The sequence below is a fragment of the Ictidomys tridecemlineatus genome, chromosome 4 (genome assembly GCF_052094955.1).
Source record: "Ictidomys tridecemlineatus isolate mIctTri1 chromosome 4, mIctTri1.hap1, whole genome shotgun sequence".
Taxonomy (NCBI): Eukaryota; Metazoa; Chordata; class Mammalia; order Rodentia; family Sciuridae; genus Ictidomys; species Ictidomys tridecemlineatus.
Genome location: NC_135480.1, coordinates 205,735,059 through 205,751,252, shown reverse-complemented (window position 1 = coordinate 205,751,252; position 16,194 = coordinate 205,735,059). Strand labels below are relative to the sequence as shown.

Here is a 16,194-nt window from a genome sequence, read left to right as displayed (position 1 = left end):
TTATAGGGCCTGGGTAGCAGCTGGTACCTGTCTAGGTACAGCAGTCACCTTCCTGAGATGGGGGAGCCAGGTGTTTGTACTGCAGCACACATACACTCTCAGAAGGCTAAGCCTCTGCCCTGGCTGTCCCCTCACTGTGAGGCAGCCTTTCCAGCCAGGCCGGCTCCTGACACTCCCAGTGCATCCATGTCTCTTGCACACTTGCTGTACCCACAACCCCCCCGCCCAACCTCCTGGCCATGACCATCCCTGAGAATTCACTTTGCAACCATCATAAAGATCATGGGAATACCAATTGGTCTAAGCCAAACAGGAAGTGGGGAGATGAAGATGGAACAGGAGACAGACTGAAAAGGGACATTGAGGGCCTTGTTTCTCTACCATGTTCTGACACTTCACCGAGGGTAGCTAAGGCTCTAAATAGACTTCTGTGCATAAGTAAGTGAGAGCTCCTGTCATGCTGCTGAACTCCAAAGTGTGTAAAAGTAGTCCCATTAGATGGCTAGACTGCATTTGGATCCTATTTTAATCTGAATTAAATTTCCTCTAGAGTTGATGCTCTCAGATCAGCACTTGGTGAACACACAGAGCACCCTCAAGTGCCCTGAGGTTTGCAGGAGGATAACTGTCAAGGGCCCTGGGGCAAGGATTCATCTCTCAAGGGAGCTCTGTGACATTGCAGAGACATGTTACTTCTGCATTTGCCACTTTACTACCGAAAACCCTCCCAAGCATGACATTTTTGTTGTCACATCCTAAACCACTAAGGTGTTTGTTCCAACAGGAAGAGGGTGTCTTTTGGGCCTGACATGCTAATGCCACCTGGCTAGTGCAGACATCATTCCCACAAAAAAGCATCCCCAAGTGCCCTCCTTGCTGGGTGCAAGATAAGCAGCCTGTGAGAGACCTTGGACCCTGGAGCTTGCGACATCTGCCTCACAGTTTGCCATTTGACTTTGGAAGCTCATCCTCTGTCATTACATAAAATGTGATCATTTTATAAGGAAGGGTATTACCTTTGGGCCCAAGGTGGACCCACATGATGACTTTTGAAATCTGCTGGTTGGGACCAGGAATGAGAAAAGGAAGTGGCAGAGCTGTTCCTTCCAGGTTGCCACATGGTGTAAGGAGTGTCTCTCCTAGGAATGATCACATGCCATCTCCATAAGAACACATCAGACCAGTGTCTCCCCAGGCAACTCTGCAGAACGCCTGGGGAGACACTGGTCTGATGTTCCCTTTGAGAACAAATCATGCTACTGGTGAGCCCTGTTGAAGGGAGTATGCTCTGAGCCAGGGACAGTGCTGACAGTGGTGCCTGGCAATTCACAGGGAGAGCCCATGGCACACTGGAAAGTAGCTTCTCCTGGGTGTGTTTTCTCACAAACAAGGGATTAAAATTGTAAGCCTGAAAAGCAGCTTTCCAATAGCTCCTCTGTTTTGTGCATCCAAAGGCACTGATGTCCTGAGCCTTGGTGAGCTACAGCTCACCAAGCAGCACCCAGTCTCTGGCAGCTTCTCTTCCCTAGCGCTCACCTGCCCAGGGAGTCCATTCAGTGGCAAAGCACTTTCCCTACTGCTGGTAGAGCTGAAGCTCTGCAAGGCTGGGCGCTCAAGTACCTGCAAAGCAGCACTTAGCCAAGGTCCCTGGGCCTCTGCTCCAGCCCTACCTCCCAGGTGCAAGGCTGCCTTCCCTAACACCTGGGGTTTCCTAAACATTGGGAATTAAGTGGAGTGGCTGTTGCATTGAGGACTCAGGAACTTTCACTTGGAGATAAATTTTCCTGCTTTGCTTTTTTGCCAAGGCAACCACGGCCCATCCCTGTCCTTTTTCATGCTAGGACTAAAGTGCAGAGGAAACTGATGCCTACCAGCTTCAGTTGGCTCCACCTTCACACACTGTTCACAGTGAGCATCGAAGGCTGTCCCTCAGCCTCTACCTTCTTTTTCACTTAACAACTTAGGAGCACTCCCAGGTTTGTGTTCTCAGAAGAGCTGGTTCTGCCTCCACCTTTCCGGTCTGCCCTGGAACACTGGCTCAGACCCACTCTGCACCCATGGATCACTGCCTTTCCCGCACTCTTCACCACACAGCACTCAGGATCCAAGCAGTCAGTGGGCTGTATTCTGCAGAGGTAGGGGGTTGAGGCAAGGTCTGGTCATGTGCCCAGAATGAACTTCTGAATGTGGTACAGGCCAGCCCAGCACCACCTCTTGCTAGCTGTGAGTTATTAGGTGTTTGGTCTCAATTTCTTCATTATAAGGATCACAATAGCAGTTCCCGCATGTTAAATGAGCTTCTCATCTGCCCAGCAGGATGTATTCAGTGAGGGTGACAGTCCTTGTCCTCAGTGGTCCTTGCTAGTTTTGTTTTCTTGGTGCTGGGGAATGAACCTAGCGGTATGCTGCCAAAGAGCTACACCTCCAGCCCTTTTTTATTTTTTGTTTTGAGATGGCCTTACTAAGTTGCTGAGGCTGGCTTTGAACTCGTGATCCTCCTGACTGACTCACTGCAAAATACAGGCCCGCACCACCGTGCCCAGACTTGCTGTCATTTTGACTGACTACATCCCTATCCTACCTGCTTACTTAACTTAGCACCCCCAGATCTCCTGCAGAAGTTTGTAGGGGCCAGACAGGAGCACCTTGTATTCTAGAATCTTCAGCCCAAATGGTGTCACTTTGGCTATAAATAAAAATTCCTGCAGCACAGAGAGCAGCAGCTTGTCAAAAGTACAGCCAGGCACTAGCCAAAAATAGCCTCCAGGCTGGGGCTGAGTGGCGTGGTACAGAGTGGCCGTCCCTATCCTCCCTCCCCTGGGAATGAGCACAGTCTCAAAGGGACTGGAAGTATTTCTCTAGGGAAATGATAGAAACCCGGACTTGTTGAAAATGGTGTGACTCTGAGCCCCAACATGCCTCATGGCATCTTCAGAACTGTGAAGAAACCAGGATGCACTTCATGATGATTCAAGAGCCTTCCCTGGCACCTCCCGCCACCAAGGTCCAGTATCGTTCAGGCCTGGCTCTTGTCCAACACGAACACATAGCTGGAATGCCAGAATACAAGCTGGGGAGAGAGGGCATCCAGGCCCCTTTGTCCTAGAGATGCCATCTCTCCACTCTTCTCCTTCCTCCCTGGTGACATCCCTGAGCCTCCTTCCCTCTGTTCCTGGTCTCTGAGCCCAGGCGAGTGGCAAAGCTTTTTCCTTACCTTGTACACTCACAGCTGAAGCACTGCTGCTGGTCAGCCATGACCTTGGCATGTTAATAATAGAATCAGTTTCTAAGTGTTTGTTCATCTAGCAAATATGTGTCAGGCTGCTCTGTAGTGCTCACCCTGTGATTTATGGTAGCTCCTATGCTGGTATTTGGAGGGCAGGACAGGACATTCCTTTATTGAATGGCCACAGACTGAAGTGCTGTCATTTTCATCCCCATTTTAAAGATGAACTTAAATCCCTTGCCCAAGGTCACAGGTGGGAAGGTGAAAGGGGTCAAGCCATGCCTAGGTGACTTGAGGACTGGCATCCAGCTGTTCCCTGTACCTCTCCCAGAAGTCCATGTGGAAGTCCACCCTGAACTTGCCATATCAAATCTTGTCGCACACACCCAGTAATCCACTTGGAAGCTGCTTCCTGAGTGTGAGGTCTTTGAGGCTGCACGAAAGCCATTTGTGTCTGTGAGCCAGGGCTGTTTCTACAGGGCACTTACTGTCTGGGTGCTTGGTGTGAGGCCCGTGGGTGTGAGGGTAGGGCATCACTGAGAGCTGCCCTGGACTCCAGGAAGAGTCTGCCTGGGGGTAACTCTTAAACCAGGTGGCAGCAAGTAGGTGGATCTGTGGCTGCATAGAGGTACCTGCTGATTGGAGGCTGCACCAGTCTCTGGAGAGGGAGCAGCCAACAGAACTGAGAACCCAGCTCTGCAGGGGACAAAGCCACGGCCTGAGAGTCCTTCAAGGTCCCCGCAGAGCAGCCTCCCACACTGTACACCCCAGCCAGAGAAACAAGAAAACCCAGAGTCCCCAGGCCTATGGAGCCACCCACACGCTGCTGGAGGGTTCAGGGGAGTGTGGCACTGCTGTGGCTCAGGGCGAGAGTCAATAGCCTGGGTGAGAAGCTGGGCCTCTGCTCCCTGTTTCTCTAGGTGGGTGCATGTGGATGGAGCTTCACTGGCCACAGGAGTCGGGGTGTCTGGCATTGGTTGGTCAGAACTTGCACAGCACTTCCACTAATTTGTTTAACCATGGCCAAGGGCTAGCCTTGAGTTGGTGAATTAGATAGGGAAGTGAAATGTGTGGGTCTCTGGGGCAGGCGTCCCAGGTTCAACACAAACCAAGAGCCTTGGAGCTCATAGGGCAAGAGGGTCATGGCCTCCCTAAGGGTGAGGACAGGAAGAGCTTTGAGCTGTGATGAGCATGACCGGGTGGGCTGCCACATGGTGGATAGAGGACGGACCTGTGACTCGCGTTGCTGTAGCTCCATCCAAGCTGAAGGGGAGCTTGGCACAGCCACTGAGGGACATAAGAGTTTCGACCTCCTGTTAGTCTACACCTTTGTCTCTTCTTCCTTTCCCTGATTTCCATGGTTTGTTTTTGTTTAGGGGGATTTTGTTTGTTTCTTTTTGTACTGGGGATTGAGCCCAGGGGCACTTTACCCCCATCCTTTTTATTTATTTGTTTATTTTGGTATTGGGAATTGAACTCAGAGGCACTTTACCACTGAGTTTCATCCTCAACCATTTTTATTTGTTTTGACTTTGAGACAGGGTCTCTCTGAGTTGCTGAGGCTGACCTTGAACTTGTGATCCTCCTGTCTTGGATTGCAGGCAAGGCCAGCGTGTGCAGCACGCACAGATTTCCATGGGTTCCGAAAGTCCCAGGCCACAGCAAGTGCAGAGGGGCAATATACACCTTTGTGTTGGCGTGTGTGGTGGGCGAAAACTTAGGGCACTGTCCCTCCCATCACTGCTCTCCTAGTCCCCATGGGGGTCAGCACGCATTGGCAGGTCTCTGCTGGGCATGTCAAAATCATCAGGTTCTCAGCTTGGTAGCTAGATCCCGGCCTTGGGGAGTGCTCATTAGACCTGAAGCTGGGGACACGTGGAGGTGCTCCTCAGTCTACTGTCTGGCTCTTCTGTCTGATGAGAGTTGGGGTGGCATGGGAAGTGCTGTGAGATTGCTACGTTTGTCTAAAAACAAGGCAGTGGAAGAAAAGGGGAAGACGAGGCTGCCTCGGAAGGGAAGTGAGCGCACCGACATTTTGGCCTCCTCGGCAGCAGGCTTCTAGCCACTCAAGGCTTACTCTCACCCTTCCATTCTAACAGGGCTTTAGGTGGATGACAATGTTTAAAAGGTTGCAGAATTTGTCTTTTAAGGGATAAATCAAAGGGGTTTGTCTGAAAGATTCACCATGGATACATACAGTTCAGCATGGAATTCAGCCCCCCAGTTCCTGGAAGCACTCAAATGTGTTGGGCTGGGTTGTATAAGTTTAATTTTCTGCTGCAGAGGAATGCGTAGCCATCTGCATGCTGAGTGGGATTTGCTGTCCTTGAGGGAATGGGGGGGACCATTCTGGTCAGTCCTCAGCCCCAAGGGCCCTCTCTGGGGAGCAGTGAGGGGTGTGGGGCCTCAGAGCTGGAGGACGCAGGAGTTGGCCTGGCACGCTGGCCCTGGTAGGTGGAGTTGGTGAGAACACCTACCGCCGTGCAGACAGCTAATCTAATGACTTCTTCTCTTGTCTGTCTTCTCCTTCCCGTATTCTCGTTTTTGTGTTTGTTTTCTGCTTTGATTCTGTAGTACAAATCTGTGTTTAGGTCCTACTCCCAGGACTTCGTGCCTCACCACCAGGCTTCCGTCCAACCTTTCCTTCCGCCTACCTCCTCTTCCTCTCCGCATTTCCCACCTGTCCACCCGTCTCAGAGCTCGGACTTGGCGGTGCCTGCCGTAGCCGGTCCGCCTCCCAGCACCATGGCCGGGCCTCTCTCATCCTCTCAGGAGAGCAGCTTTCATGGGAACACTGTCTGCCTTCCTTCCGAAACCTCTTGCGCTGACTCGGTGAGAACTCAGCACGCCCATGGCTGCACGTGGGGTTGCGCGGTGGTAGGAAGTGGTGTCGCTGCTCCTCACCAGCAGTTCAGCCTGCTGCTGGGGTGTGCCTGCTGGCACCCAGCTGGATTGACAGCCACAGAAGGTCGGGGTGCAAGAGCAGCCCGTCTGCTTCAGAACAGAAATCAAGGCTCTTACACAACATTACCATCCAGCTAGGAACCTGGTTTCCCCTCGTGGACTAGTGTAATGGTCAGTAATGCCTGGTGGGGTGGTGCATACCTGTGATCCCAATGGCTCGGGAGGCTGAGACAAGAGGATCGCAAGTTCAAAACCAGCCTCAGCAAAAAGCGAGCCACTAAGCAACTCAGTGAAACCCTGTGTCTAAATAAAATACAAAATAGGGCTGGTGATGTGGCTCAGTGGCTGAGTGCCCCTGAGTTTAATCCCTGGTACCAAAAATAAAAATAAAAATAAAACAAAGGCAGTAACTTGTGGTAAGGATAAGATAGATAACTGGTGTTCTGTTTGAAGAGAAAGGCACAGACCCCTCTGGAAGTAGGAAGTGTCAAGAGATCCAGGAGGTGCCAGGGAGAGGCTCGTTTACTGTGGATGGCCCTAGTGCTTCCTCTCTAACCCTGGGCAGAGCTTCCTTTCAGGCTGGAGGGCAGGTGGGAGGGGGCAGGTGGAGGGGCAGAGAGGATGTCCACAGGAGGCTTCCTCTTCTTCCAGCCTTAAGTTGTCAAACGTGTTGCTTCTTTCCCTGCCTTTGGAGGCTACCAAAGGCCATTCCCAGGATGCCCTCGACACCTGTGGGGAAGATCCAGTCAAAACTAGGGTCCCCACAAGCCCAGAGACAAGAGTTGGCAAAAGCAGCTTCATCCTCTGACCCTGGGGAAGCACTTCCCAGAAAGAGTAGAGCACAGCTCTGGGTCTTTCTTGTAAAAGGAGCATCCAGGTCCAGGCCAGACCTGCTGGCTGCCCTCTGAGCCAAGGACTGGCTGGAGGGCCTGCCGATCGTCTCTCCTCTCATCCTGTCTCCCCCAGAGCGAAAACGCCAGTGAGGAAGCTGGTGAGGGTGAATATGTCAGTCTGTATTCCTCTGGCCAGAGCAGCGAGGAGCTGGCTCCCTCTCGAGGAGTAAGTAGCCTCGGATGGTGGCCTCGTGCATGTGGCCCAGCCTGGTGGAGCTGGCTCCCGCCCCCCCAGGCCACCTCCCTTGCACCTGCTTCTGTCTGGCTGAGCCCTGCAGGCCTGCGGAAAGCTGGTTTAGCCAGGGAGAGGTTGCAGCTTCTAGGTGCAGGTCTTCACCTTTGCCTGCTTCAGTGGGTGTGGTGCTTTTCAGAGCCTGGCCAGGTGTGTCTTCCAGAAATCTCCAGAAGCAGCCTGGTGTGGGCCCTGGCTGCAAGTCGCTTTCTGTGGGATTTCTTTCCATCCCTCCTTCTAGTCGTGAGCTCCATCTTCTATCCTGCCCCAGTAGGAGGGCTGCTTCTCCCACTCAGCCTTTCTGACCCTCCGTCCTCTTCTTCCCAGCATGCTTTGCTCCTACCTAGCTGTTCCTGAGGAAGTGTCCCTGGGAGTCCTGGCCATCGTCACTCTCATGTTGCTGTCCCAGCTCTTGACAGTCAAAGTGCACTGGTTCTGTTTGTTGAGTGTCAGTTTTCCAAGTTTGGCTTCATGAAAATGAGCAAGTCCAGAAGCTTCAGAAGCCACTGTCCCCATGAGCCTGAGTGAGACAGGTTCCATCAGAGTTGTATCAGTGACCACCATGAGGTCAGCCCAGCCCTGGAGAGCATGGCCACTCCCTTGGGGTAGTCTGCTGTGGGACCTTAGGGATCGAGATGTCCTCAGCAAGTCAAAGAGCACTGAGGGATCTTTACACCCAGGGGCTTTGACCTTGGACGTGGAGTGAGCTGCTGCGCCTTTCTCACCTGTCCCCTCTGGTTACCTGTGCCACCAGGACCATCCTGACTTCCCTCACCTTAAAGCACCCTCCTGGTGATGTCGCCTGTATTAACACAGTCCCAGTTCTCCGTTGTAGCCTTGGTGGCAGCCAGGGATGTTGTAGAGCCATGGTGTCACTGAGCAGGGCAACAGCAAGTCTGCTGGGGATAGTCACACAGTGTTTGAGCAGCTAGACTTTTGGGGAGTATCACTTGTTGAGCATCACATCCCTAAAAACTCTCTAAGTTTTACAGCACAGTGTTGGGACCTAGTGGCCTAGGGCACAGGCTCTGGAGATAGACAGCTCTGGGCTCCATCTAGGCTCTGCCATTTTCAATCTGTGTGCAGTCAGGCCCTTGTTCCCTAGCCTTTGTTTCTACACATGAGAGAAGAGGGTAGCATTAGGTCATTGATAGGGCGGAAGAAGAGTGTGTGCAGAGCCCTCTGCCCAGTGTCCAGCGTGCTCTGAGAGGCAGCTGCTAAGAAGGTCCTCTCTCTCCAGGTGGGCATTAAGGTGGCTTCATCTGCCCAGCAGCTGATATGTTACAAAGCATGCACCTCCACTCTCCTGAGGCAGGATGCTAGTCTCAAGAGGGCCCATGTGTCTTGTAATTAACTGCATTCAGTATTAACTTGTTCCCACCTTATATTCCTCCATAGGAACTTGCACTTCAAAGCCACTTGCAGGTGGGAGTGCTGGGCAGACAGATTGCCCCTGGAGCAGGCCACATTCTAAACCCCAACACTCACTTCTCTTTGTAGGAATCGCCAGCTGGGAAAGACGGACATTCCAGAGATCCCTCAGCTGTTGGCAGTGCCCCTGGGAAGGACAGCAGAGATGGTGGTGAGAGGTAGGAAGTGAGCCAGGTGCCTAGAGCAGAGTGGCCACTTGGTAAAGCCTGCCTGCACTTCCTGCAGCCAGCCCACCAGGCCTGCTTGTGTTTCGTATTGAAGGTATTTCTTTGTATGGCTTTCAAAAATAATACATGCTTCTGGTAGAAACTGCAAGAAAATGGAAAAAATCACTGATAACCTCAAAGGTGCTCCCCTGGAGTCTGCCATTCCTTCCTGGCTGCTCTAGGCCATCCACCTTCCAAAGTACCCACGATAGTCTTGCCTTTTCTTTTTTAAATCTCAGGCCAACCTTCCTTAATGGTTTTTTTTTTTTTCCAAGTTGAGGTCCCCTGGGAGCATGAAAGGCCTCCACCCCTGCCACCCACAGACTTGTTTTTGTGAACCTTGCTAGACCTATGTGTATGTATTGTGTTGCTAAACCATGCTGAAGGAAGCTACAGAAGCTGTGACTCTGGCCTCCAAAAACGTCCTGATTACAATATCATTATCACCCTAAGAAAATTGCCAGTAAATTCCCTCATGTCATCATGATAGGCAAATCATGTTCCAGTTCCTCCATTCTCCCAAATTTTCATAACTAAGATCAGTCAAGAGTCATGCAGTCTATTTAGCTATTTCTTTCTCTTTCGGAACATTTTCAGTGTTAGCAGAAGCTAAGCCCAACCAGGCTTAGGACGTGTAGTCAGTTTCTCCAGCACTTCTGGGAACAAATGGGCTGCATTCTGCCTGCAGCCTTATGTTGATGTCACCTCTATCGTGACACATTCCATCTGTTCAAGTTTTTCCCCCCTTTTACGGCCAAGGACCATCTACCCTGGAGTCCTAGGTGGTCCTAGCAGATTAGCTTCCCAGGCTGGCTTTAGCAAGGAATGGTGGTTTTCTAGCTTAGCACTTAGAAGCAAAGCAGCTTGTGAGTTCTCTCACCTACTTCATTGGACCAGCGGATTTACTTTCAGAGCTGAGATGGTCCTTGCAAAAGAGTAGGTCACACCGAGTCCAGAAGCAGCCACTAAGATGGCCCTTCATGAGGCCACCCACAGCCTGGAGCCTGGAAGGCAGGCAGCAGAGGGGTTCTTCCCAAGCCCGCCTTGTTCTACCCTTAGAGTCACATATTTCCCGTGTCTGAGCCCTTAGGATGAAAGCTGTGACCTGTGACCACGAGTCAGGCCAGTGCCTCCAAGGCTCCATCCAGATAAGGCACCAGGGAAAAGATGGCTGTCTACAGACATGCTGTGCTCCCCCCACGGCCGCAGTGGCCTCCACATTCCCTCTGTGGGGATGTCCCTGCTCCTGGTGCCTCAGCCGCCAGCTCCTGTTCAGTGCTTCAGGTCTCCGTCTATCTGTCCCTCCACAGGGAACTTCCTGACCTTCAAGCCAGCCCCTCTTTCCCCTCACTCTTCTTGCACACTCCTGAGCTTCCCCTCATTGTGCTGCTCGTGACTGCCTGTGTCAGAGTGTCTTCAGGTAGACCGAGCACCTGGGGAAAAGGGGCCATATCAGCTTTTTTCTTATTGCCAAACAAAGAGACCAACAGAGTGAGTCCTCAGGAAGGACCTGGAGGGTGGTATGGGGCGATACCGCCTCCTCTCCTGTCCTGCTGGCCCTCTCACTGTTCCTCATGTACTGACTGGGTCTCGGTGGCCTTCGCAGAGAAGGGCTGCAGCATCACTCACACAGACAGTTCAGGAGCACCTCTTAATCCCAGCTAAGCCCTTCTGTGAGACACCCAGAGGGAACAGGAAAGGTTCAAGGCCACACAGCTTTTGGTAGCAGAAGTAGGAATAGTTCTGACCTCGAGCCCAGGCCAGCGCTGTATCGGCCTCTGGGTGTCAGGGAGCCCAGGGCCTGTTTTAAGCACCAACCACTTCTCTCCCCAGGTCCCCAAAGTCACCTGACACTCTGGAGTCAGCTCAGTCGGAGGAGGAAGTAGATGAGCTGTCCCTTATTGACCACAACGAAATTATGGCCAGGCTGACACTCAAGCAAGAGGTAAGGATTTCACAGTCCAGCTCCACAAAGCAGGAGCAAAAGAGATTGAGGAAATGTGACATTGAAGTGTCTCCAGCAGAAAGACCTGGGCCAGGCAAGGTGTGGACACTTGGCGAGGGCTGTTGGGTTCCCAGCAGGAGTGGATTCCAGGAGGCAGTGGACTGTCCCCTTTCTTACTGCTTCTAGAAAGTGTCTTAGGCATTACAGAGCCTCCCGAAGCCCTAATGACGGCACTCCTGAGAGTGCTGTGAGAGAAACCACAGCAGAGCTACACAGCCTGCCTGCCGTCCGGGAGCCCTCCCCACCCCTGTGCATCATTGATAAAACAGAACCCCTGCCCAGGATGCACCAGCTGATTAGGAAAACTTAGGGCTGGAGAAGTGACTCAATGGGAGAGCACTTGCCTCATGCGTGGGAGGCCCTGGGTTCCGTTCCCACCATTGAAAAAAAAAAAAAAAAGAAAGAAAAAGGAGAGGCCAGGCCTGGACTCCTGCATGTTGTCCTGCTCTACAGAGCCCAGACATGAGGACGATACCCAGCCTTGTCACTATAGAGGAAGGAGCAGAGCCATGTGAGCCCTGCCTCTCCCTTCTGCCGAGCAGTGCTGCAGACACGGGACTGGCCTTGTAAGAAGCTTGCCCTAACTAGGCACAGTGGCACAGGCCTGTAGTCCCAGCTACTTGAGAGGCTGAGGCAGGAGGATCATATATTCAAGGCCAGCCTCAGCTACTTAGACCCTCAACAACTCAGCAAGACTCTGTCTCAAAATTAAAAGCAAAACGGGCTGGAGATGTGGCTCAGTAATAGAGCATCCCTCAATTTAATTCCTAGCACCACAAATAAATAAATAAAAATAAAGAAACCCAACCTGCTGAGGAGGTGACTGTCTTCTGGGCTGATTTGATGACAGCCACATACAGACAGGTCAATAAAGCAGATTCCGCCTGTGGCACTATCCTGGGCCAGGCTGAGCTGGCTGCATCAAGGCAAGAACGGGTCTGGCAGGGGGCACCTGGACAATTGGCCCCTCTACAGAGAGAAACACTAGCTTTCTTCCAGTGAGTCAGGTCATGGACGTTGCTACTGTGGAAAACCCAGAGCACCCTAGGGCTCTAGAGTCAGGGTAAACACACCAGATTCTTAGAAAGCTAGGGGTGCCTTGCAGGGGGTAGCAGCAGATGTTAGTTCTGTCTCCTGAGCGGCAGAGCGTGAGGCGCTGCTGTGTCTGCCCTGGGCGTGGCTCCGGGCCCCACTGAGAGTTCTTTTGGGCTCTAGGCAGGTGGTTGAAGCCTGTGTGCCCACGTGGAGTTAGGACTTGGTCCCTCACTGCCAGGCAGGGTTTGGTGATTGCAAAAGCCATATTGGGTATCGTGCGGTGTCTTTGTAACACTTTACATTCCTCAAGAAGGGTCCCACAGAACCTGTGACATGAGTCACTACTTAAGTGATTTCTCTTTCCCCAGGAAGTGGATTTAGACTTAGGGCAGCTTGCTGTAGTTTTGGGACCATGAACATGCTTGGAAATAGTCCTCCTGCCTCCACAGGCTTTCCCGAGGAGGCAGGGTGGCCTGCCTGCCTCTGGTGGGCCCCACCATTCCACATGAAGATGTCGCCTCACATCTGACCCACGGAAATGTGAGCGGGTGGCTGGGCATGTTGAGTGACACCATGTCCCCCTGGCCCTGGCATGTACTCAAGAAGGGGATGTGCCCTGGTGCCTGTGGCATCTGGGTAGTTCGGGGTGTCCAGCGCCCAGGCCAGCCCCATCCCTCCCTATCTGCTAAGCACAGAGTGGTGAGTGGCTCCACAGCACACACCACTGCCGGCTGAGGAGAGCAGAGGGAGGCCTGGGGCCCCTGCAGCCAGAGGCCTCCTCTCAGCAATGGTCCATGCCCTCCTTTGCTATTTTCGCTCCAGGGAGATGATGGGCCAGATGTACGTGGAGGATCTGGAGACATCTTACTGGTTCATGCTACTGAGACGGACAGGAAAGGTACGGTAGCCTCCTGCTGGACACAGCAGGCCCTGTCACAGTGGGGTTGCAGGTCCCCCGTGCACTCGTCATTCAGTAGATCTGAGTGAGCACTGGCACTGCTGGGGCAGGGGAGGGGACACAAACAACAGCACTCAGCCCACCAAGCGTCCTCCCTCAGGGCAGCATGGTGGTGTCCTAGAGCCTACAAGGGTGTCCCGAGGGTCAGCATAGTTGCTGCACCTAGCGTGTGCCCCACAGACCACAGCTTGGGCAGTAGCATGTGGAACAGTGGCATTAGAGTCAAGATGGCACTTGCATGGCTCGCTGTCTTCATGGACATGAGCCCTTCCAGCCTTCCAGCTAGGCCGCGACTCGTGTGCCCATCAGGATGCTCTGGGAGCAGGCTGGTGCTCTGCTCAGGAGCCCTCGCTCACAGCTGGGCTCCCCCAGCACAGGCCCAGCCCAGCCCCAATACCCTTCCACAACCTACTTGTTTGGGAGGGTTGCAGAAGCAGGGACTGACCCTCTGTCTCCAGAATGTCCTGCTATAGAAGGGCTGTCCTTCCAGGTCTGCTGTGGAAGGCAGAAAAATGAGGGCCTGGGAGGCTGGCACACGTGGTTCCTGGCCCAGGGCCCCAGCTGGCCCGTGTCTCCTGCACTCCTTTTCTATTTATATTTTTAAAAATTATTAAAAGGACAATATAACAACATTGGAAAAGGAATAAAAAACACCCCAGTCTTGAAACCCTAACCCAACCAACTTTGTTTTTATAAATGGCCCCATCTGTATTTTTATAGAGTAATATTGAGGAAACCTCTGAATCATGAAAATAATATTTTAAAAAAAAGAAAAAGAAAAAAAGGTTTACCTGGCAGAAATTTTGAGAAATTGGGAAAAAGAAGAGTGGCTTCCAACCAGCTCACCCGCACCACAGCCACTGCTTTGCCCTCCAGCACTTCTTCTGACCATGGTCCAGGGACTTGGAGTCCCAGCCCCATTGTAGGCTGGGTCGCCTGTGGGCAGCTGCTGGTCAGTCCTCCCTCTCCAGCCTCTGCAGGTAGCTCTATGGGGCGTGTGTAGCTGAAGCTAGTGCAGGCCTGCTATTCGCCACCATCTCCAGGGACAACCCTCATGTGGCTTTGGTGCTGTAGACCCTTCTCCATGCCAGACACATTAGAGTTCTGTCCTCAGTCCCACAAAAGGGGCAGTTTTCATGTTGTTTTTGTCCAGAGGTGAAGGGCTGAAATGGGAGCTGATTCTGGTCCTGTCCCGCCAGCTGCAGCCAGCTGGAAGCCCCTCCAGAGGGCACCATGGGCAAGAGCCCAAGATCCTCTCAGTCTAGGCCAGCCAGACCTGCTGGGGGAGATAACTGCTTCAGCTGGAGCTTCACCCACTTGTACTGGGGGAAGATCTGGACTTGGAAGAGCCAAGGTTGTTTATGTCTAGGAGTATGATTGGGACAGAGGCCACACTGGGAAGAGCAGGGCCACAGGGCAGGTAATGATGCAGTCTCCTTGGCTAGGAGCCCCTGTCCCAGTGGCACCAGTGACTGCCTCAGAGACAGCTGGGCCCCAGCCTGCGCCAGGGGGACTCACCGGGAAGAGATAGGCAGGGAGACCCTTGTCATCACTTGGCACTTTTCTCAGGAGAGGGCCGGGTCAGGCTTGGTCTCAGACTCCAGATCCTGTCCATCCTCAGGAACCATGTGTGCCAGACCTGTTGCTTAGCCCTCAGGCTTCCTCAGGAGAACACAAGGGACAAAGGGACCCCAAAAAAGCTGTGTGCACACCGGGGAGTGGCACAGAGCTGCTTGTCCCAGAAGCTAGAGGACACCCCATTTACCACTGCCCAAGGCCAGCAGATGGCTAGCAACTCTGGAGCTGGGCACCTGGATACAAGCCTTACCACACTATTTATGGTGCCGTGACCTCAGGCCCAGTTCTTTGTCTCCTAAGTGGAATAATAAGTAACGCCCTTGTGGGGCTGCTCTGGGTGTTGAAGGATGTGGTGCGTGTACAGAGCATGGCCCAGTGCTCAGCAGCAGGTCCTGGGACATTCCTCACAAGAGGCCACCTTGGCTCCTGGCAGTGGTCCTCCCCCACAGTGCCGTGTGGGCTTGGATCGGTTCTCTCAGAAGCGGCGTTGGTGTGGCTGCCCCATCTCTGCTTCATGCCCAGCCACTCTGAACATAAAGCCAAATGTGGCAGTGAGCCAGGAAGGTTGGGTCCAGGGAGGAGCCTAAGCATGGGGCAGGGGACTGGACCACAAGGCCTCGACGCAGGAGCAGGCGAGAGTTTTCCTCCCTATCTGGCCTCAAGGGTGGCAGGGCAAAGTGCCACATGCCTGTGACAAGTGGAATGCCTCAAGATTCCTGCTTCCAGAAAGCACAGGATGCCTGTAAGAAGGTCTTAGAAGCTGGTTTGCCCAGAAAGCAAAACTCAAGTAGTCTCTTCCTCTCCACCCTCTGCCCTCTTCCTCTTCTTTCTCTCCTCTCTCTACCCTTTCTCTCTCGTTCTGCCCTCCTCCTCTTCTCTCTCTGCTCTCTGCCCCTCCTTGGGGCAGCCCCACAATAAAATCTCTTGGTTGAATCTCCGTCTCAGGTGAGTCACTCACCTTTTATTGGTGCCCTGACTCGGATGGGGCTCCCCTGCCTTTAGCAGGACCCCCATCCCATCGGAGATCACCACCTGAACGGAGACCAACCTGTGCCCATCTTCTCCATCGCCTACTTCGCATCCACCATTGGCCTACAAACTGGCTCATCAAGTGGTGCACCTGGATCGTGGAGTTTGCGGAGGTCCTCCGACAGGACAGCTGGCTGACTCCCCCCATTTGCAGGGACAAGAATTGGATGGAGACTATCCATGACCTATGGCTTCGAGGAACTTTCATCAATTTTGGCCCCAAGGAAATTCACATCTTCAGCACCCCAGCCTTTACAGCAATGCTTCTCTTGTCCCCGCACCCTGACCATCCCTCCCTTCCTTCACACTCGTCCTGTCCCTCTCCAGCAGGAAGTAGCCAGAGAACTTTTGTCACCCTAGTCAATCTACTTCCAACACAAAAACAAAAAGGGAGGAATATTGGGTATGTGGGAGACTCCCCCTTCTCACAAAAACATCACTGAATCCCTTACCCCTCCCCCTCCTCTCCAAAGGGCACCAAGCCAAGAGCACTGAATTCAAAGGTTTCCTCTTGACCAATCCCCATAGGACACAGTGTCCCCTTGCTGTTCCTGAGTCACCCTGACAATCAGCACCCACCACATCCCCTATGCAACCCTTCTTAAGCCAAAGCTTGTAAGCACATGTTCTCTTCTCTCTTCTCTCTGTCCTCTGCCCTCTTCCTCTCTTTCTCTCTGCCCTCTTCCTCTTCTTTCTC

General features: G+C 52.9%; 1 protein-coding gene across 9 annotated transcripts in view; it reads left to right on the top strand.

Moving 5' to 3' along the window:
- Window positions 1-16,194, top strand: part of Rapgef1 (Rap guanine nucleotide exchange factor 1) — a 128,996-nt gene that overhangs the window by 101,880 nt on the left and 10,922 nt on the right. For 5 of the 9 annotated variants that reach the window (XM_078048489.1, XM_005321099.5, XM_021723650.3 and 2 more), the window contains 5 exons: window positions 5,801-6,058; window positions 7,097-7,189; window positions 8,756-8,844; window positions 10,726-10,837; window positions 12,755-12,830. In XM_078048489.1, the coding sequence (XP_077904615.1) occupies window positions 5,801-6,058; window positions 7,097-7,189; window positions 8,756-8,844; window positions 10,726-10,837; window positions 12,755-12,830 (628 nt within the window). The remainder of the gene's footprint in view (window positions 1-5,800; window positions 6,059-7,096; window positions 7,190-8,755; window positions 8,845-10,725; window positions 10,838-12,754; window positions 12,831-16,194) is intronic. The other 4 variants (XM_013356696.4, XM_013356697.4, XM_013356699.4 and 1 more) reach the window with 2 other exon arrangements.